Below are 20759 nucleotides of genomic sequence, written 5' to 3' on the forward strand. Positions count from 1 at the left end.
TACACTGTACAGTACAAAAAAATATCTTTGCCTGTCCTGAAATTCTTTCAAAAATGTATTTATCAAGCCTTGAACTGATTATCATTGGCATGTAGAGCCGCTACACATGTTGCACTATTCCCATGAAATATACAATACTGTGCACTTACATGTAGTTTAAAGGCTCTACTTTCACTTATTAGGCAGTATTCTTACCCTGTGTCACTGGGTTTGTGCTGGGTGTGGAGCCGCTGGGGCCGTTGGTGGTGCTGGGGCCGTTGGTGGTGCTGGGGGTGCTGGGGCCGTTGGTGGTGCTGGGGGTGCTGGGGCCGTTGGTGGCGCTGGGGCCGTTGGTGGCGCTGGAGCCGTTGGTGGCGCTGGGGCCGTTGGTGGTGCTGGGGCCGTTGGTGGTGCTGGAGCCGTTGGTGGCGCTGGGGCCGTTGGTGGTGCTGGGGCCGTTGGTGGTGCTGGTGCCATTGGTGGTGCTGGTGCCATTGGTGGTGCTGGGGCCGTTGGTGGTGCTGGGGCCGGGTGCTTTAGTGGTCACGGTAAGCCGGCTGCTGATTAGGCCCAGATTCAGAGTATCCAGGTCCGACTGGGTCTGCAGGTTCACCCAGGTCTGAACCAGGGTGTCGTTCTCAAACACCTTCAGTTCAGGTAGACTGCTGCCCATGAGGCCTTTCACGTTGGCCACATTCAAAGCCTGCACATTTCAAATTAGGAACAGTGAAAGAAAATTGGTCTGTTTACACACTGGACAAGAAGCAGCTATGAAGATATAGATGCAAAAATAATAACTTTTTCTAGAGGTAGTTTTATCCAAAATGTAACTAGAAAATTGTTTCTAATATTCTTTTTTAACAGGTAAGTTATGCTAAAGCAGTTTTTCAGCATCTAAATAAATGGATGGATGTCCAAAACCCTTTCTGGTCTCAGTAATTTAACAAGTCTCCTTACAGCTTGCACATCAGGGTCCAGGTTCTTGAAAGTCTCTACGTCCATGTTGACATTCTGTGTTGCCAGTGCTGTCACTTCCGACAGATTTGCACCACCTATCAGAGTGGAAGGGAAACCGTAAAATGATAGTGTAGTTCTCTCTGAGAGGCAGCAAAAACAGAAAATAAGGGAGATATGCATTCTTACCGAGATAGGGTTTGATTAAATTGTAATAGATGACTGAATTGGTCCGTAGTGAGATGAAGGAAGAGCTAGCGATCTCATACAGGACTGTCTTCTGCTTAGCTGAACATGACGCCACATTGAGAGATTTGGCATTTCTGACAGGAAGAAAGTGGACATACAGTGTTACGTCTGCATCACCACTCAACTGTGGCCACCTTTATGCATCTTTGAGCTACTCGCTGACACCAACCTGAGACTATCCGGGCTGATGGTCCTCAGTGTGCTCGTGTCCAACGAGCACAGGTTGGAGTCGATGACATTCAGCTCAGTGGTGCCCAATGAGTTTCCAGAAGTACTCAGATACTTGGTGATGATTGCTTTGCTCTAAAACACATGAAGGAAAACTCACCAAGTAAGCAAATCATAAATACATATTACCATTGAGTGTATCACATTGTAATGCTGAGTATTTGTAGTATTGAGAGTCTTGTTCTTGAACCTTTGATACGTCCCAGGAGCCGTCTTCAGCTTTCATGAGAGCTGCCAGCGTGTCAATCTTGGTGATGTTCCACTTAGAGATGTCCTGCAGTGATGCAACACGAGAAACTGAACCAAGCACCTGGACGTTCTGATCGGAAACACCTGACTGGAACGCCTGAAAGTAAAAGAGAAGGTATAAGAATATAATATACATAGTATAATGTAATTAAAATCATAGATATTATATAATTGATTTTTCCACCCTGACATGACCTATAATTTGCAGTTCAACAATGTGTCTACAGACATAAAACATGTTCTGTCTCTTTCTCTAAATTCCCAGATATTCCCAAATTACCTGGTTGAGTTTGTTCAGAATTATTTTCTGGAAGTCGTCGTCATCCACTTTCTCACAAATAGAGTTGAGGTTGTCTTTGAGAACAGGGACGTCCAGGCAGAGGTCAAACTGAGTCTGGTCGTAGCCGAAGGGGAAGGAAGGGTCGCTGACTGTAACCTGGGTGATGTTGCCCTCGGTGCAACCTGACGAACAATTAGAAAGCCGATCAGAGTGCTGTATAAGCAAGGGCTGCAATTTATGGCTATTTTTTGTTTTTTTTGCCGATTAAGCTTGAACATCAAATGTTTTACATTTTTCTTTGAAAAAAATATTTATTTTAGTCTTTCGCTGGCATTTTTCGCCTCAGTGAACTATTCAACTTTAAAATAACAATTATTTTCCTTCAAATAAAAGGATGAGTTCATATACAAATAAACAGTAATTTCAGTGGCCTCAAATATTTTCAGGTTAATGATAGAAACTGTCTTTTTACTGTAACTTCACTGTATTTAATTATCATTTACCATTTCAACAATCATAACCTGTGGCCACAAGAACTGCTGTTTAGCAAACCTACATACTTATCAACAGAGTTGAGAATCAGTTTCGACAAACTGACTAAGTGTTTCAGCTGCAGGATTTAAAAAGCTGCTCTGTAAAAGCGGCCATAAAACATTTACCTGCTCCTCGTTTTATCCTGAAGGTGCTGACTTGTTTGAACAGCCTCTTGAGTTTCCTCTTTTTTGTCTTTGATTTCCTCAGTTTGGACATAAAGCCCTTAAGGTACCTTCTCTTTGTTTTCTGCAGAAAAAACCCCGAAACAGAAACAGATATTGGAGCACACACTGAAATGGATGTTAGGTGACTCTTTGTGTACTAGGTTTTTCAAATGAATATTATTGGATGAAACGGCCTAAACACATACAGTTTTGAACTGGCCCCAGATGTTTCTTGTGAAATACAGAGGAAGGATGCCGAGGTTCTCCAGAGTCTGCCGGTTCCAGGTGGTGACATCTCTGAAAAAAGGAGGATGAAAGGTTCTCATAGTTTAGTTTTCTAACATGGTACGGGATGTAAAATCTGTTGTATATTTGTATACCAATGCCTTGAAATGAAACTGGTAATGTAAATCAGAGAATTCAACTCTTTAAAAATGGGTCACAAATATGTAATGTAACAAACATCTAACAAAGAAATCACACAGCAAACTGTGATTGTCCCTCTGGATGAATGAATAAATGTGTCTAATCACAAATAGCACATGTGTCCAGTATTGTATTGTATCATTATTGGTATCAACAGGCGATCAGAGCCTACAAAAGGGCGGGTCTATGTATTCAGTGGCCTGTGGGCTGGATACAGCTCTTTGGAAGTTTTCTATGTTCTGCGAGACTGTACCTATGAATCAGGCTGATCCATGGACCAGGGATGTAAGCAAAGCAAGAGTGTGCATCTTGAGAGGATCTATGTGGGTAACCGTGGTGACAGAATCGCACAGGAACGGGGATAGTCAGGAAAACTGCATGTATGTTTTTGTGACAGCATCGTTGCACTCACACAGAGGCCACAGACAAGCTCACATTAGCTGAGTTGACAATAAGATTTAAAATGGCTCTCAAAGCTGAAGAGATGCAAAGTTGATTGTGAAAATTGCCACGGTCAGAGCAAATGGACTGACATATGTATCTACTTTGCCAGCTGCACCAAATGACAAACCAGTGTGTTTATTGTGCAATGAATGCATTGCTATATATTAACATTATACTGTACCTTTAAAATGCATATTGCTATATTTTTCATTTTAACTATATTTGTGTTTAATTTTAGGCATTTTATTTCATTTCTATATTCTTCAATGTTCCTTTATGTGTGAAACGCTGCATGTAATTTTCATGCTGTAAAGCATTTTGAGCTGCATGTCTTGTTAATGCTATTATTGCTTTAATAGTTATTTGTAGCTATTAATTGAAAAAGTATTCTCTGTTGCTCATGAGCCCCAAGTGATTTTCATATTGACCCACTGGCTATTGAAGTTGAATAGACCTCACCTGCGTCTTGTCTCGACTATAAATCTAGCTTTGGACTTTTCCTGTGTATGTGTAAACAAATCACATGAAAATGTAGAAAACCACCAGCCTTATTGTCTTAATGTAATTATTTTACCCGTATTGTGTTTTCCCAGACAGCAGCAGCGTCTCCATGGCATCCACCTGGCTGTCAGAAAAGTCCTTGCAGGCTTTGAGTTTTTCCAGAATGAGAGGATCCGCGTTCTGAATGTCAGAGCTGTCCAGAGTGCAGGCCATGTTTCCCAGGACCTCCACATTGTCTTTGCTCAAATTCAAGCCATTAATTTCCTACAAGTTTAAAAGAATGCATTTAACGTGAAATTGTGGCACGATACTATCATGATCGTGCAATTAGTGGCGCACACTGGTACCATATAGAGTTATAGTAGAGTTATTATGACCTTAATTGTGATAACACTCACCAAGCAGCTCCTGGCTTGACTGAACAGCACCGGGCCCCTTTTCAAAACAGTGGAGGCCACAGCAAAGTCTGCAGCGCCCACTGCAGAAAAGTATGCCCTGCAGTTGTCTTTGTTGACATTGCCATTGCTGTAATGATGAAAATCCATCATTAAAAACTACTTCTTCAAACCAGTGACAGATTATGAGGTCAGCGCAGCAAAATGCTCGGAAACACACTCACTTCCAGTAGAGAAGCATGTCTGCAGGATAATCTGTGAAGTCCTGTGAGAGATTTCCACGGAGCAGATTGTACATGCAAGTCAGCTGCAGAAAAGAGTGTGAGGACACATTTTAATACATAAAAGTTGTACAGAAGAGTTATAAAAGTTAGCTGTTCATCACACTGAAATAGAAGTCGCACAGTAACCCTGAGGCTTAAATTCTAATTTGTCATTCTGGTATTGTACATCCAAACTATCTTCACCATAAAGTTCAGATGAAGCCTTGGTAATACCGTTAAATGAGTATCTTCTAGATTTTGCAGAAAAATGTCACGCAAAACTCACAAATCAGGAAACAAGACGGGTGCATGGTTACGACGAGAATGAAAAAATAGCAAAATACCGTCACTTAGAGCAATATGCAACATTTTATTGGAATGCAAAAAAAACAGATGCATTTCAGTCATGCTTATGACGCTGATGATGGTTTATGGCTGAAATGCATCCATTTTGCAAACCAATGAAATGTTTTTATTTGTTCCAGATCTTACCTGTGATTCCTTCAGCAGCACCTTGGCTCTGCCTCTCCTCGGCCTGCAGGCACGAGTCAGCCTGCGGATCCTCTTTGTTGTCATTTTCCGGGTTGATGTGCACGTGAAGCCGTGCAGCACATTCGGAGAAAGCCTGTGGGGGAAGAATGGAAAACAAAAAGAGAATTAATAGACTCTAAATGATTGGGAAAAAAAACTCCATTAAAAGAATAGTTATAGGACTTGTTTACTTACTGCTCGATGTCAAAGTTTGTTTCCCCCAGAGACCCAAAGAACATGGCAGCCTAGAAGAACAAAAACATAGTCTCTTTTTCCTGATTTCAGTGGAGTCACACTAACAGAACTCACAAAAAAAACTTTATTGTGCACTTTATGTGTATAAAGAAATATCTGTGACTTTAGTCTAAATATATCAGCATCAGATTTTAAAAGCCCATCTCTTATTAACTCTTTATGTAAAACCACCTACTGACCTGATCTTGTGTCCACGTCTTTTTGTTCATCACGCTGATGTCCACGGTCTGCTGAGAAAATACCAGCAGGGACGGTGGGATCTCCGTTGCCATGGCATCCGGGACATTCAGCACCACTTTGGATGGATTTGTGTCCACAGAAATGATCTGCCAGGTAGTTCAATGCATTTGAATTTAGATGGTTTGAATTCACTTGCAGGGATGTATGTTTGAAGCAAATGGATGAGGACGATTCATTTCTTGATTTATATATTTATTGATGCACTGTATATACTGTATTATAATCTTAAACTATAGATAAAAAAAGATTTGAAATATTAAAATTACGTGCAAATAAAAAAAAAAAGTCCCCTGAAAATCATGCAGTGTTTGCAGAGTATGGATAAAAGTGAAAAGTTCCCCTATGTCCCTCAATTTGTTATGATTTTTCATCTTGATTTTGGTAGAAGCCACAGGTGGCGTCAGGGATGACTCACATAACCTATTGTTATAATTTCAAATGTAGGAATTCTGTAATTTGAAAAATGAATAAATACATTAGTAAAACAAACTTGATTTTTCTTAGACTAAGAAACATAAAGCAAGCAATGGTGGTTTGATTTGACCAAAAAGTGCAGAAGGCATTAAATCTTTGACCTGAACTTCCACTTCTTGTTAGCCAAAGCAGCAGGCTACCAGGAATGTATCATTGGCAGGGTGGTTATTTCATGAAGAATCCTTTTTCCCCCCGATCTAAATCTTGAGATGAGGATGACTGTAAACCTAAATCTTACAGGGCTCATGAGGGTGTAGACAGAGGAGAGCGAAAGGATCGATTTGAAAAAGAGAACCAGCCACGATTGCTGCTGAGGATGCCAGCATTGATGATATTAATAGTTTTATCCCAAAGAAGCCCCAGAATGACCAGTGATTAAAAAAAAAACACAGGGCCATTTAGAAATCAGCAGAAAAGGTTTAACAAAAGCTGATTGGATCAATATGCACGGCTTAAATACAACGTGTCCAAAGTTTTGCCTGTCGGCATTTTTAGGAGTTTGTTTCAACAGTGTTCAGTAATCTGACAGTGTTGGCTATAAACACTGAGAGAACACGAGCCCTGGACAGACACAAAATCACTGATGTATTCGTACTCAACCACAGAAACATACACATTGTTTTGAAAGCGTCTACTGGTAAGTGCATGATGTTTTTCTTCCTCTGTTTTCATAAATATGATTAACTTGGTGTGAACTTTACATCTACCGTACTTTAAATCCTTTGAGCTGAATATCTCGCCTTGAGTCATTGTGAACTGTCAGGGTGCAGCTACAGCATGTGTAACAGGGTCCTGCAGTTGAAATTAAACTGCGGTGACCTGCACACTTATAGAAAACTGTACGTTTTAGAGAACCCACGCTCGAAAGTCAAGCAACCCGAAACCACCAGAAAAACTAAATCGGTGGCGCTGCCGCTGGTAGAAGGAGAAATAAACTTTGTACCTTTTGGACGAAGGTTTGTTGGACAACTGTTGAGGCTGTCAGCATGTTGGGAAGAAAGGTGGCGCTGCTGGAGACACTGAGGAGCTCAGAAGCCGGGATGTCTGCTATTAACTGTGAAGAAACTCCAGAAACGAGCGTGCCGAGGGACTCCAGGGAAGCTCCACTGTTGATCTGTTTAACACATTTGCATTCATCAAAGCTGTGTTCTATAAAGTGTCACATACTTCAGGGTCACGTTATATCCAATAACACCGTTCGGCACATACATCCAAGCACTAAAGGCACATTAACAGGACATGTATGGCTCCTACCTTGAAGCCTGAGGCCGTAATGGTTTGGATGATTGTGCTGGCCTGGTCCTGGCTCCAGGTGCCCACTGAGCCCAGGGTGGGCAACAAGGACGTCAGCACTGACGGGGGAACTGAAGCGATCTGGCTGCTGGTCAGACCTGCACTGGCATTGCCGAGAGTCGTGAACGTGTCTGCTGTGACGGTCTTTATGTTGGATGCCAGAGCAGCACAAACCTATCGAATACACAATACATCTGGTTATCAGAAACATAACAGAAATAAACTCTATAATCATTATTACTGAATGCTATAGAAAGACAGAAACAGTTCAATTCAGGGCTGATACCTCAGGGTCCTTTGTTCCATTGCAGAGCTCCTTCTGCCTGTTCACGATTATTATGGTATCAGCTTCATCCACAGAAGAATAGGCCGAACCTGGGACCTCAGAGGAGCACAGGAGGAAGCCTGGAAGCCTGAATGGAAAGATAAATTTACACAAAATGAAACTCATCCATAAAATCAAATTTATTTTTTAGAAATCAGAACTACATATTTTTGTGAAAGCGGTGGCTACTCACTTGACAGGGTTGAACGTCGGGTTGAATGTAAAAAGCTGTGAGATGTAGTAGGCGGTTACATTTTCTGGAATAGCTATGTTGTTGAAGAGCTCCAGGTTGGCTTGGTCCTCCAAGAACACTTCGATCTAAAACAATAAAGACACAAAAGAGGTTAATAACACATTCATCTACTTATTTTTTATATACTTCCTTCAAAATAATGAACAGCCTTGGTTTTAATAAAGTGAAAACAATTTAAAGTAGTTGCTGTAGATTAAGATTGTGAAAGCGTCGACTAATTTAATTCAGATTTTCTGTATGTTGTTGTTGTTGTACAGACATGGTATCAGGACATACTTGAGTGGTGGAGACAAAGGTGGTGATATCATCCAGCGTGATGGAGGTCACAAAGGTGCCGATGTTATTGACAAACCAGGCGGTAGAGTTTAGTTCTGCATCACTGGCGTTGTAGCATCGGGCTCCAGAGCCTGTGGAAACAGGGGGAAAACATGATTTAATGACTTTAATCTCTTTATATGATGAATGGTGGATCCAAAATGGACCAGTGTAGCTGACACCAAAAGAAGAGCATACAGCTATATAATGCAGACTGCCTTAGTTAGACATGTTATCAGATTTTCTAATTTGCACTGACAGCTGAGGTCGATGCAAACACCGTTAGTTTTGGAAGTATTTAGTCATAAAGCATAAAAGTGGACAAATGGAAATCCGAACCTGATGATGGCGCTAAATGAAAAGCTAAGGGAATAATTAAAGGCCAGTTCATGGGTTCAGTGAGGGTCCACATTCATGATATAAAATTTCCTTCTACGCCCATGTAGGGTCGGTCGATATCTGCAAGCTTGCTGACGTGCGAGAACGGTAAACCAGACATTAATTTCATCCTCCATTATGTAAGTCATGATGTGTGCACTTCACACCACGTGCAACCACGTGTAAAAAGGTCTAATTGGAGTGAATGTACAGTGGAAGTGTGCTCAAGTCTGCCATTTTGAGTTTTAGTCTGCAGCAGTCTGAAGAAATGAACATTCAAACCATATTTTGGCCTTCAACCAGAAGGAAACATGACTGCTTGTACAAAAATCTCATGGCAATCCATTAAATAGTTGTCAAGATCTTACAGTCAAATCCACATTATAGTGTTAAATACTTTTCCTTTTCATATCCTTTGCTGTAAAGCATGACATTGAACACTTACATTACCGAATCTAGAATGTACATTTGCTCCAAAATGCATCTTACCAGTTTTCAGGTAGGTCCTGATGGTGGTGTACACATCGCCTTCTCCAAAATCAGAATTGTTGTACTTGAAGTTGTTTCCCATCACAGAGACCCTATAGAGAGGACGACAATGCAGAAATTGTGTATCCTGTGATCCATCCACTGAGCTTCCTGACCATGAAAAAGAGACTTACAGTTTCTGGAAGCCGAGACATGAGGCGTTCTGCACTTCAGTGGAGCTGATGAGGTTCTTGTTGAGGAATCTGAGATAGTTCCTCAACCGCAGGTCGAACCAGGAATTAACCTCCAATCTGCTGTTGCTGCTCAGAGCCAAAGGCCAAACACAGGGGAGGGTCACCTTCTTCACATCGTCTGGAACTTCCTCCTAATGCCAGACACATGGAGTCACACATTTAAGGACACACTGGAGGCCTGTTTGGATGCAAGTGATGTCAACACGCAAAGGTTTCGTGTCTCGTTAGTAATAGTGAATGTTAAATAGCAACATTGAGACGAGGGACGTACAGTTTCTAGGAAAGCAGGAGTGTTGTTGTAGTTGTTGAAGATGACACAGATGTCAGAGTTGTCGCCCGTCACATTAGGTTGACTGAGGAACTGACGCAGCTCTGAGGTGCTGATGGTACTTAGGAGCTGGAGAAAAAAGAAAAGAGGAAATATCCACATCAGTAGGCCTTTGCATCGCTGCTAATCACTTGATCTCTCTGCATTTGTGGGTGAATTTTTTGGGGTGTTTTTTTTTTTTTTTACCTCTGATCGGCGTGTTGGTGGCAGAAGAGACGTGAACATGGACACATCCGGAAAGCCGAAGCTGAGGAAAGTTCTTCTCAGGTAGATGTAGAAGCTTCCACCGCTGTAACACTTCAGTGGCGTTGGACCTGTTTTACAAAATAATAAATATTATTTTGGGACATATATCACATCAGAGAAACAAAATGTAGTTGCTAATTAAAAAATGCAATCACTTCCCAAAACTATTTTTAATTTAACTGCAGCGTAGCATTATATCATGCACAAACCTTGGAGGAAGAGGAGGGTGTTTTTGTAGATCTCCATGTGAGTGTTTCTGTTGAATGTTGTCTCTAGTGTGTCCAGCAATGTAATCCTAAATTCAGATGAAATGAGTGAAGCAGTTAAAAAGAAGTACACACTACTTATCACTTCACTTTGATCCAAAGTCCTCTACAAAACATTCCCTTCACAGTGTTGCTTACAAATCACAACTAATATATTACAGCTAATAATATTTCCATGCAATCTATTCATTTTGATAGTGAAATTCGTACATCTCTTGGCTGCTGTTACAGCTCCTGTTCGTCCCGATGTCAAATAAGGGCGTCACCAGGCTGGAGGAGAGGTTGACCAGGAGAGGGCTCAGTCGAACTCTGAGCCACAGCAGGAACTCTTTGTCACTGACAGCTGCAGAGGACAGACTGGCTCTGTCGAAAATCTCCTGGAGGAAGGCAGACTTCACCTCCTCTGTGTAGTTGGCAGACTGGACCTGGGGAACATATATAGTGTCAAGTAAGAGGCTGAACATTGAAATTATTGTTTTGCGTGAAAGCAAAAATATTACTTTGAAATCATGTTGCCAATTTAGCAATCATTTATCTGATTGTATATATATATATATATACAAAACTATTAGGCGATATGTGTTTATTTGTTGCTCTAAAAGTACAACTGAAAATAAAAAAAACTCATTCTTCTCAAAACTCTTTTTAGCTTGTAGCTTTGCTGAAGGTGAGAAACTGACTGAGTTACAAGCCAAAGACCGGGTATAATATAAATATAAATATGTTAAAAAGTACTCTATTGTGCTCTCTTTATTGTTCTGAGAAATGTACTTGAATAATGTTTTATTATGTTTCATTATTTTCCTAGGTTAAATTATTCGGTTTATCTATTAATCTGTTGTTTTGACTGTCAATTGATCTGTAATCCATTGCTTTGGCATTATCCATTCATCTGAAATCGATTGCTTCACTATAGCGATGTGTTTTGACTGGTTAGCCTACCGGGTTTGTCCTGTAGGGGGCGCCTGTTGCTCACGGCTCGTTCACAACACTCTGGCCAGCAACATCTTGTCTGTTTTATTCCCTACTATTTCGCCCCCTTCCAGGTGAGAACAATTGTTGTAAATTGTCTAACTGCGTGCATATGTTTTTACATTATAACGCAACGTGCTGACAGTAAAATATCTGCGCAAAAGGTTGTTTCAGTGAGAGCATTGTTAGTTTGAACAGGAGGATGTTAGATGTAATTGCGTTGACCAGTGACAAAGTGGGTTTTGCCTGTATTCATCTTGGGGTGAGGAGCATACAAAATTTGGTGTGTTACAGTTAAAAAAAATTAAATTGTGTTTTTATGTTGAATGCCTAGGTGCAAAGCCATTACATGTCTGAAAAAGCTAAAAAAAAAAAAAAAATAGACTTAAGTGTATTCAAAGTTAAATGAATTAATGCAGCACGATAATTATGCTGCTTGTTCAAAGGGGCTGTATATGTATTCTTTTGTGTAGTTTCTTTATTCAATTCAACTTTATTTATATAGCGCCACATCACAACACCGGTTATTTCATGGCACTTAACACATTAAAGTCCTTACACCAAGACTTTACAATATTATACAGAGAAACCAACAATTCAACAATTCCCACATAAGTTAGGAGGGGAAAAAACTCCTCTTTAAGGGAGAAAAACCTCCAACAGAGGGAAGAAAAACTCCCTCTTAACAGGAAGAAACCTCCGACAGAACCAGGCTCAGGGGTGGACGGCCATCTGCCTCCACCGGTCCTTTACAGGACAATATATATCTGTTTGGGTAGTTAAAGAGATAATGCACATGCTTTCTCTGGCTTTAATTGTTTATTGTTAAAGGGACAGTGCATGCATTTTCTGCTTTGTTATGACATTTGTTAATAATGTAATGCATGTGTTATTTTATTCATTATTTTATACATTATACAAAATCAAACTGGAATTTGGAGTCGCTATCTCATAATTTAGCATTCTGTGTAAGATTTAATGTCGAAAAATGGGACATTCCTGTGGATGGTGTTGTTCCCCATACAACAACTAGAAGAAGCCAAAGTAAGGATAAAAAAACAAATGCTACAAAATAAAGTGTCAGCTATGTAACTGTAGATATTTACCTTAATGGCAGGTGAGACTGTGTCAAAGAAAGCACCGAAGTCAGCAGGGTTGATAACTGTCATGATTTTTGTCACATCTTGCTTGGTGTTCAGCCGTGAGGGTGTCGCTGAGAGCTCGGCCAGCTGACTGAGTGTGAGGAGATCTGCAACCTCCGCCTAGAAGTGAAAAGCAGCAATTCAGCAAAGGCAAGTGATTTATTGACAAAAAAGGAACAATGGAGTGTTTACCCGTCAAATGGTATCTTTAGATTACAATGTATACCTAATTGCAGTAATTGTTGCAGCTGTCCTGTCAATGTATTTTAAGTATTCATTTATCAGTATGTCAGACCTCCGGGCCTGCAGAAGAAAATTCTCCACCCTCATGATATACACACACACTTAACCCACAAACTAGTCATTGTGGTTGTGTGTTGTGGTTATTTTGGACATATACATTGAGTCAGTGGGGACTCATTCAACGGGAAAAGATTCGGAGAATCAGTATTTGGGGTTAACATTCTTCTCACATCAAGCAAAGTGGTGAGTCCGTTTGGAAATGCGTGCTATTCATCAGTTGCTTGTTGGTTTGTTATGATTGTTTTGGGGTTGGTTGGCTACATTAGTAGTAACTAATTTAGTGGGAGGTAAAACCTTACCAATGGCCTCACAGTGTTCAATGTAACACAGACCCAATTGGCCAGTTGCTTAGTGTTATTGGCCCCTTGTATATTTTCAATTGCCCAGCAGCCCAAAAAATTGGACTAAAGAAGATGGGACTTTAGGGACTAAAAGGCAACACTTACTCCATTGAAATTGTTCTTCAAGGTCACAAAGTCCGTGTAGGAGGCAAGCACATGGAACTGACCAAAGTTGTCTTCAAGCCAGAGTCTATCATCATTTACAGATTGAACACAGGAGAGACCTAGAATTCAAAACACAAAACCTTTAGTTTAAAAATATCATGCAAAAAATAACAGTAGTTTTATATTTATATTTCAAAGCACGCAACAAACAGAAATCGCAATGCTGCACTGTAATTCCATCCAAGTCACCTGAAGAAGACTGTCTCCAAAGGTAGTCCATTGTGAACATGAAAACAAGTTGGGTCTGGTTCAAAGACAGTTGGGGGAAAATGTTGTCGAACCCTTTGACTCTGAGAAGACAGTAAAATGTCTTTCATCAAAATGTGTGACAAATAATCCATTTAATTTCTTGAATTCAGATTTGAACATTTCTGGTCAGTATGACAACTCGTGAATTAATGTCTTCACTCACATCTCTTGATAAGAGTTGCAGGTGATTCCTCTTGGAATAATTTCAAATGTACTTGAGTCACTGCTTGGGAGGAACAAGGGTAGGTAAACCTGGAACCACAACTTGAAGCTATCCACATCTAGCATGGACAGTTTTGGGCCAAGTGCCTTTAGTGTCAGATTTAGGATGGTGTCACGCACTCCGGGATCAACAGTCGTCAGGTTTTGCTAGAACAAAAAAATATTAATGTTTCAGCGGATAGTTTTGAACTTCAGTAAATAAATTAAATAGGTTAATGGAAAAAAATACTCACATCAGTCGCACCGCTGACAAATTCTTCAAAGAAAGAACCAAGGGTTTCAACTGATCCATCACTAGTTAGACCTGTGAATGCAAGTCTGACAAGGGTTTCATTTGACAAATTGTTTTGTTCAAGTAGGAATTCAGCTTTTTGCCCAGAAGAAAGTGAGTCCAAAGCATTCACCTAGGAAAGAGCATATATAAAAAATTGCAGTTAAAAACTATTGTGGAATATGGGAATATATACTCAAGCGGAGCAAGAGATTTACCCCAGAGATGCTGAAGGCTTTGAGCTCAGAGTAGGTTACGTAGATGGAAAATGGACCCAAGTTTCTTTCGATCCATTCTGCATCACTCGGATTTCCCTGCCTGCAACCTGAGGCACATAGACGGGCATTGGCATACGTGCAATTTGGTGCGCATATTTTGTCAACGAAACAAATGCATCAGTTCCATGGCCTGTTTCCTTCTCATGGCAAGTTCAGCATCATATTTCACAATTTCAAGTCCACGGGCAGGTCCACACAAGCAACCACCTGCCGCAGTTAACTGCATTAGACCTACCTGACTCGTTGACCCCTCTGGTGGAATTTTTCAGGTACTCCAGCAGAACCCTTGTGTTTTCTTCTTGTCTGTGCGAGGGCGTCTCGGTGAAAACTTTGGCGATCCCACTCAGACTACAAAAGATGGAGCAGAACGTTCTTACACAGTCCCTCGTCAGCATGTTTGTACTTTGGTGTGAGATGTTGTTGTTTAAGAGTTACTCACATGACTTGGTATCTCGTGCAGGAGATGTTTGAGGTTGCATTCTTGAGCATCATTGGTGTGAAACTTGGGAGGACGGGCAGCAGTTTAACATGGAACCACTCGTCCAAGTCCTCTTCAGTGAAGGCCGGCAAATGGGGACTGATGATGGCGAAGGTCCTATTCATTACACGGTCTCTCACAACAGGTTGGAAATCTGGGACCTGTCAAATTAGGACACCAGAGGAGGTCAACACCACAAGGTTCACATGTTGCAAATACGTCGCACAAGATGCCGGAAAGGATGCCATGAAGTACTTGATATTAATGATTCCCCTACAACTGATGTGGAGGTTTAGATTCATGTCTGAGTACTGACAATGCTCGGTTATAAGAGCCGGACTGTCCCACAACTTCAAGGAGTAGCCTACCTCTTCAGTTGCTGTCAGCTGTGTCAAGAATTCATCAACATTTTCCAGAGCGTCGCCCTCCTCGAGTCGCTCAAAAACACGATCGATTAGTTCTGTGTCATTCGAGGCCCCCGAGCTCAGTATCGACTGTGCCACCTGAGAAGGATTGAGCAATGGCAAGGAATCGGCCTGCAAGAGGGAATCAATACGGAGTCAAACATCAGTAATTGCAAAGCCATGAGCGAAAGATTTCAATTTTGGAGAAGATTTCTACGACTGCAGTTGCCACTCACGATGGAGAAGTTGGGATTGAGGGCTTGCAAATCCTCCAAGGTGGCAAAATTGGAGAAGTTGCCAAGGTTTACCCGCAGCCACTCTTCACTACGACCTGTGAAAGCTGAGACGCAGCCAGGATCTGCAAAAGACAAGGAAACAAAGAACATTGGCAGGGTAGGACCATGACATGTTACCGAGACATTGCCAAATTGAGCCCGAGTGCCTGTCTCTACCTGATGTGTCATTTCTTGACAGGAATGGTCTGATGAAATGAGTGAAGACTGCATGCTGTCTGTCACGGTCCATGGATGCCCTTTGGCTGCTGAGTGCCTGAATGCTAACATGGGAGAGAAGGCCTTTAACACCTGCACAACTAGAAAACGGCAGCTTTCTCTGCAATCGTGTTGACAGTGGAGAAACATATGGCATATTTGCTTACACAGTGCGGTACGTCACGCAGCTGAAGTTGTTGGAGCTCAGGCAGAATAGGAAGTTGGAGGATGGAGAGGCCAGAAACGGTCGGATCTTATTCCGGAACCATCTGTCGACAAAATTCTTGTCCTGCAGTTGTGCCTGGGTGAAGTTGGCAATTCTCACCTCTCCAAGAGCCTCGAGAGCATGTGCCAAGTTTGGCTTGCTGTTGTTGGGGGCCTAGAATCGGAAAAAGCGTTTCGGTTGGACACAAACTTCCCGCGGGGAAAAACTATCGTCGTGAAATTGTGGGACTGAATTTACCATGGTAGCGAATGTCTCAAGAGCCTGGTCCAGCGCAGGAGAAACTTTTTGGAAGAAAAGCTTCCAGACTTCTACCGGGTACACCCTTTGGCTTTCCAGTGAGCATTTCATCAGTGTGACCAAGCTGCTGGCATCGAGATGTGTAGCCTTGGGAAAACAAAGATGACCAGAAGTACGGTCAACCACTCCGAACTTAAAGATATTTGCCTCAGGATCTTAATGTTTTAAAGGCAGACTCATTTTTGGGGGGGGATTTACAGCTTGCATAAAACAATCTTACCGAGGAACAGGCGTGTTCAGTGATGGTAAAAGTGCACGGGCCGGTAGACGAATTGCCAGTTGACAAGGTTCCATCAAGTCGGGATCTGAAGAAAAGAATTAAACAGAAATCCATTGTCATCTTGGCAACGTTGCGTAAAAGAACTTTACCAATGCAAACGCAGCACCAGACAAAACAGCAATCCACCCACCTATTGACTGCAGCACAGATGAGGTCCGCTGAGAAAAAGACAACATTCACGTGTCAGACATTGGTACTTGAGAAGGTGATTGTGTCATCAAAGGTGAAATGTCTGGTATTTTGAAGACTTACCATCAACTGGGGTCTGCTTGCACTGGAGACAGATAAAATGTAATTGTTAGTCGAGTGGGAAAAGCTACTTCAGCTTCAAACACCTTGACCTGACCTCTATTTTCCAGTCACAGTGCCAAACCTGTGTCATGTAAATAGCAATCAAATGTTGAATAATTCATACAATACACCCATCGAATTCAACTTACCATGAAGGAATCTGGTATTGAGCAACCTGTTGTAGGGAGAAATAAAATGAAGGCATGGCATTAATGAAGTTGCCATCACAGTGGTGGTATTGGGCTTTCTGCAAAAAGTTTCTCAGCAGAGTGTTTTTGCCACGTACGTGTGAAAGTGTCCTTGAGTGACTTTACGCTTGATCTCACGTCACGTGAAAGAACCAGTGGCAGGGATTTCAAACTTTGCCGAAGACCGGTGAGTCTGACAGAAGAAAACAGAAATTATTGTGACTTTTCTGGTGCCACAGTCTGACATCATGGACACTCAACATATGACTTCAGAAGTAGCGTGTCTTACATAGCTGCGTAGGAAGCACAGCTGATGTCCCTGGGGAGCACCCGCAAGCTGTCAGGCTGGAGGCTCGCTATCACAACAGTCAAATGGACCTGGAACCAAAGCTGAAAGTCTTCAGGCTCAAAGTCTTCAAATTCAGGAGCAAGGGCTGTCAAGGTGAGGTTCAAGATGGTCTTTCGTACACCTGGATTCTCGATGAAGGTGATGTTTCTCTGGAAGCAAAAGGATTCACGTTGCTGTTCAGGAGGACATTTTACCTTTCTCAAATCAACGTGAAAATGACACCACGCTGGATGGCACATCTTTGTATTTTCCTGCATCGGAGGCATGACTGAAGCCACCATTGGCAACAATTCAGTCAAGAAGCAGATCACAACTGCATCGCATTGATTCAAATCTTGGCTCCTTATTCGCTGCCGCAAAAAGCTCCTTGAGCAAGATGTACATGGCAGGTTTCTCAACCAACTTATTGGCAAATAACATGGCAACGTTATGCTAAGCATTCACCTGTTTGTTGATGCTTGTGAAGGCCTCGAAAAACTCATTTAGCTGCTCGTCATCATCGGACTCTGTCAAGCTTTTGAACACCACGGTTACAACGGTCTCATTCTCCAAAGCGCCACTGTCGGGGTCCAAGATCAGCTCAGCCTTTTGCTGTGGTGAGAGGGTGTCTACAACTTCCACCTGATGATGGGAACAAAGAGAACGTATCGATTCCTTTTCTTTTTGACTCAGCAAAAGCCGCCCGGTCTGTGGAGGTTCCAAGCCCTGAACGATGTGCTGTTTTTCTCAAGAAACATTGGTAGTGAGATGTACAACTTACCCCAGAGATGCCGAAGGCTTTGAGCTCAGAGTAGGTTACGTAGATGGAAAATGGACCCAAGTTTCTTTCGATCCATTCTGCATCACTCGGATTTCCCTGCCTGCAACCTGAGGCACATAGACGGGCATTGGCATACGTGCAATTTGGTGCGCATATTTTGTCAACGAAACAAATGCATCAGTTCCATGGCCTGTTTCCTTCTCATGGCAAGTTCAGCATCATATTTCACAATTTCAAGTCCACGGGCAGGTCCACACAAGCAACCACCTGCCGCAGTTAACTGCATTAGACCTACCTGACTCGTTGACCCCTCTGGTGGAATTTTTCAGGTACTCCAGCAGAACCCTTGTGTTTTCTTCTTGTCTGTGCGAGGGCGTCTCGGTGAAAACTTTGGCGATCCCACTCAGACTACAAAAGATGGAGCAGAACGTTCTTACACAGTCCCTCGTCAGCATGTTTGTACTTTGGTGTGAGATGTTGTTGTTTAAGAGTTACTCACATGACTTGGTATCTCGTGCAGGAGATGTTTGAGGTTGCATTCTTGAGCATCATTGGTGTGAAACTTGGGAGGACGGGCAGCAGTTTAACATGGAACCACTCGTCCAAGTCCTCTTCAGTGAAGGCCGGCAAATGGGGACTGATGATGGCGAAGGTCCTATTCATTACACGGTCTCTCACAACAGGTTGGAAATCTGGGACCTGTCAAATTAGGACACCAGAGGAGGTCAACACCACAAGGTTCACATGTTGCAAATACGTCGCACAAGATGCCGGAAAGGATGCCATGAAGTACTTGATATTAATGATTCCCCTACAACTGATGTGGAGGTTTAGATTCATGTCTGAGTACTGACAATGCTCGGTTATAAGAGCCGGACTGTCCCACAACTTCAAGGAGTAGCCTACCTCTTCAGTTGCTGTCAGCTGTGTCAAGAATTCATCAACATTTTCCAGAGCGTCGCCCTCCTCGAGTCGCTCAAAAACACGATCGATTAGTTCTGTGTCATTCGAGGCCCCCGAGCTCAGTATCGACTGTGCCACCTGAGAAGGATTGAGCAATGGCAAGGAATCGGCCTGCAAGAGGGAATCAATACGGAGTCAAACATCAGTAATTGCAAAGCCATGAGCGAAAGATTTCAATTTTGGAGAAGATTTCTACGACTGCAGTTGCCACTCACGATGGAGAAGTTGGGATTGAGGGCTTGCAAATCCTCCAAGGTGGCAAAATTGGAGAAGTTGCCAAGGTTTACCCGCAGCCACTCTTCACTACGACCTGTGAAAGCTGAGACGCAGCCAGGATCTGCAAAAGACAAGGAAACAAAGAACATTGGCAGGGTAGGACCATGACATGTTACCGAGACATTGCCAAATTGAGCCCGAGTGCCTGTCTCTACCTGATGTGTCATTTCTTGACAGGAATGGTCTGATGAAATGAGTGAAGACTGCATGCTGTCTGTCACGGTCCATGGATGCCCTTTGGCTGCTGAGTGCCTGAATGCTAACATGGGAGAGAAGGCCTTTAACACCTGCACAACTAGAAAACGGCAGCTTTCTCTGCAATCGTGTTGACAGTGGAGAAACATATGGCATATTTGCTTACACAGTGCGGTACGTCACGCAGCTGAAGTTGTTGGAGCTCAGGCAGAATAGGAAGTTGGAGGATGGAGAGGCCAGAAACGGTCGGATCTTATTCCGGAACCATCTGTCGACAAAATTCTTGTCCTGCAGTTGTGCCTGGGTGAAGTTGGCAATTCTCACCTCTCCAAGAGCCTCGAGAGCATGTGCCAAGTTTGGCTTGCTGTTGTTGGGGGCCTAGAATCGGAAAAAGCGTTTCGGTTGGACACAAACTTCCCGCGGGGAAAAACTATCGTCGTGAAATTGTGGGACTGAATTTACCATGGTAGCGAATGTCTCAAGAGCCTGGTCCAGCGCAGGAGAAACTTTTTGGAAGAAAAGCTTCCAGACTTCTACCGGGTACACCCTTTGGCTTTCCAGTGAGCATTTCATCAGTGTGACCAAGCTGCTGGCATCGAGATGTGTAGCCTTGGGAAAACAAAGATGACCAGAAGTACGGTCAACCACTCCGAACTTAAAGATATTTGCCTCAGGATCTTAATGTTTTAAAGGCAGACTCATTTTTGGGGGGGGATTTACAGCTTGCATAAAACAATCTTACCGAGGAACAGGCGTGTTCAGTGATGGTAAAAGTGCACGGGCCGGTAGACGAATTGCCAGTTGACAAGGTTCCATCAAGTCGGGATCTGAAGAAAAGAATTAAACAGAAATCCATTGTCATCTTGGCAACGTTGCGTAAAAGAACTTTACCAATGCAAACGCAGCACCAGACAAAACAGCAATCCACCCACCTATTGACTGCAGCACAGATGAGGTCCGCTGAGAAAAAGACAACATTCACGTGTCAGACATTGGTACTTGAGAAGGTGATTGTGTCATCAAAGGTGAAATGTCTGGTATTTTGAAGACTTACCATCAACTGGGGTCTGCTTGCACTGGAGACAGATAAAATGTAATTGTTAGTCGAGTGGGAAAAGCTACTTCAGCTTCAAACACCTTGACCTGACCTCTATTTTCCAGTCACAGTGCCAAACCTGTGTCATGTAAATAGCAATCAAATGTTGAATAATTCATACAATACACCCATCGAATTCAACTTACCATGAAGGAATCTGGTATTGAGCAACCTGTTGTAGGGAGAAATAAAATGAAGGCATGGCATTAATGAAGTTGCCATCACAGTGG

General features: G+C 42.4%; 1 protein-coding gene across 1 annotated transcript in view; it reads right to left on the reverse strand.

Moving 5' to 3' along the window:
• Window positions 1–20759, reverse strand: part of LOC138212159 (uncharacterized) — a gene marked incomplete at its 5' end in the record, with an annotated part of 47836 nt that overhangs the window by 559 nt on the left and 26518 nt on the right. Inside the window, 57 exons of the mRNA XM_069172443.1 lie at window positions 196–682; window positions 937–1031; window positions 1123–1256; window positions 1352–1485; window positions 1601–1756; window positions 1940–2121; window positions 2599–2719; window positions 2844–2934; window positions 4082–4272; window positions 4407–4533; window positions 4628–4710; window positions 5159–5291; window positions 5393–5442; window positions 5632–5778; window positions 7110–7280; window positions 7421–7633; window positions 7746–7872; window positions 7978–8102; window positions 8314–8444; window positions 9220–9311; window positions 9393–9583; window positions 9724–9849; window positions 9967–10094; window positions 10236–10321; window positions 10503–10717; window positions 12371–12526; window positions 13156–13274; window positions 13405–13505; window positions 13628–13833; window positions 13920–14090; window positions 14176–14282; window positions 14471–14583; window positions 14675–14874; window positions 15082–15249; window positions 15354–15475; window positions 15570–15673; window positions 15776–15987; window positions 16072–16218; window positions 16352–16436; window positions 16542–16569; window positions 16664–16685; window positions 16852–16877; window positions 16989–17083; window positions 17180–17388; window positions 17684–17860; window positions 18000–18106; window positions 18295–18407; window positions 18499–18698; window positions 18906–19073; window positions 19178–19299; window positions 19394–19497; window positions 19600–19811; window positions 19896–20042; window positions 20176–20260; window positions 20366–20393; window positions 20488–20509; window positions 20676–20701. Of these exons, the coding sequence (XP_069028544.1) occupies window positions 196–682; window positions 937–1031; window positions 1123–1256; window positions 1352–1485; window positions 1601–1756; window positions 1940–2121; window positions 2599–2719; window positions 2844–2934; window positions 4082–4272; window positions 4407–4533; window positions 4628–4710; window positions 5159–5291; window positions 5393–5442; window positions 5632–5778; window positions 7110–7280; window positions 7421–7633; window positions 7746–7872; window positions 7978–8102; window positions 8314–8444; window positions 9220–9311; window positions 9393–9583; window positions 9724–9849; window positions 9967–10094; window positions 10236–10321; window positions 10503–10717; window positions 12371–12526; window positions 13156–13274; window positions 13405–13505; window positions 13628–13833; window positions 13920–14090; window positions 14176–14282; window positions 14471–14583; window positions 14675–14874; window positions 15082–15249; window positions 15354–15475; window positions 15570–15673; window positions 15776–15987; window positions 16072–16218; window positions 16352–16436; window positions 16542–16569; window positions 16664–16685; window positions 16852–16877; window positions 16989–17083; window positions 17180–17388; window positions 17684–17860; window positions 18000–18106; window positions 18295–18407; window positions 18499–18698; window positions 18906–19073; window positions 19178–19299; window positions 19394–19497; window positions 19600–19811; window positions 19896–20042; window positions 20176–20260; window positions 20366–20393; window positions 20488–20509; window positions 20676–20701 (7638 nt within the window). The remainder of the gene's footprint in view (window positions 1–195; window positions 683–936; window positions 1032–1122; window positions 1257–1351; window positions 1486–1600; window positions 1757–1939; window positions 2122–2598; window positions 2720–2843; window positions 2935–4081; window positions 4273–4406; window positions 4534–4627; window positions 4711–5158; window positions 5292–5392; window positions 5443–5631; window positions 5779–7109; window positions 7281–7420; window positions 7634–7745; window positions 7873–7977; window positions 8103–8313; window positions 8445–9219; window positions 9312–9392; window positions 9584–9723; window positions 9850–9966; window positions 10095–10235; window positions 10322–10502; window positions 10718–12370; window positions 12527–13155; window positions 13275–13404; window positions 13506–13627; window positions 13834–13919; window positions 14091–14175; window positions 14283–14470; window positions 14584–14674; window positions 14875–15081; window positions 15250–15353; window positions 15476–15569; window positions 15674–15775; window positions 15988–16071; window positions 16219–16351; window positions 16437–16541; window positions 16570–16663; window positions 16686–16851; window positions 16878–16988; window positions 17084–17179; window positions 17389–17683; window positions 17861–17999; window positions 18107–18294; window positions 18408–18498; window positions 18699–18905; window positions 19074–19177; window positions 19300–19393; window positions 19498–19599; window positions 19812–19895; window positions 20043–20175; window positions 20261–20365; window positions 20394–20487; window positions 20510–20675; window positions 20702–20759) is intronic.

The sequence above is a fragment of the Embiotoca jacksoni genome, unplaced genomic scaffold, assembly GCF_022577435.1.
Source record: "Embiotoca jacksoni isolate LCO1_2020_lvr unplaced genomic scaffold, fEmbJac1.0.p SCAF_53, whole genome shotgun sequence".
NCBI classification, from domain to species: domain Eukaryota; kingdom Metazoa; phylum Chordata; class Actinopteri; family Embiotocidae; genus Embiotoca; species Embiotoca jacksoni.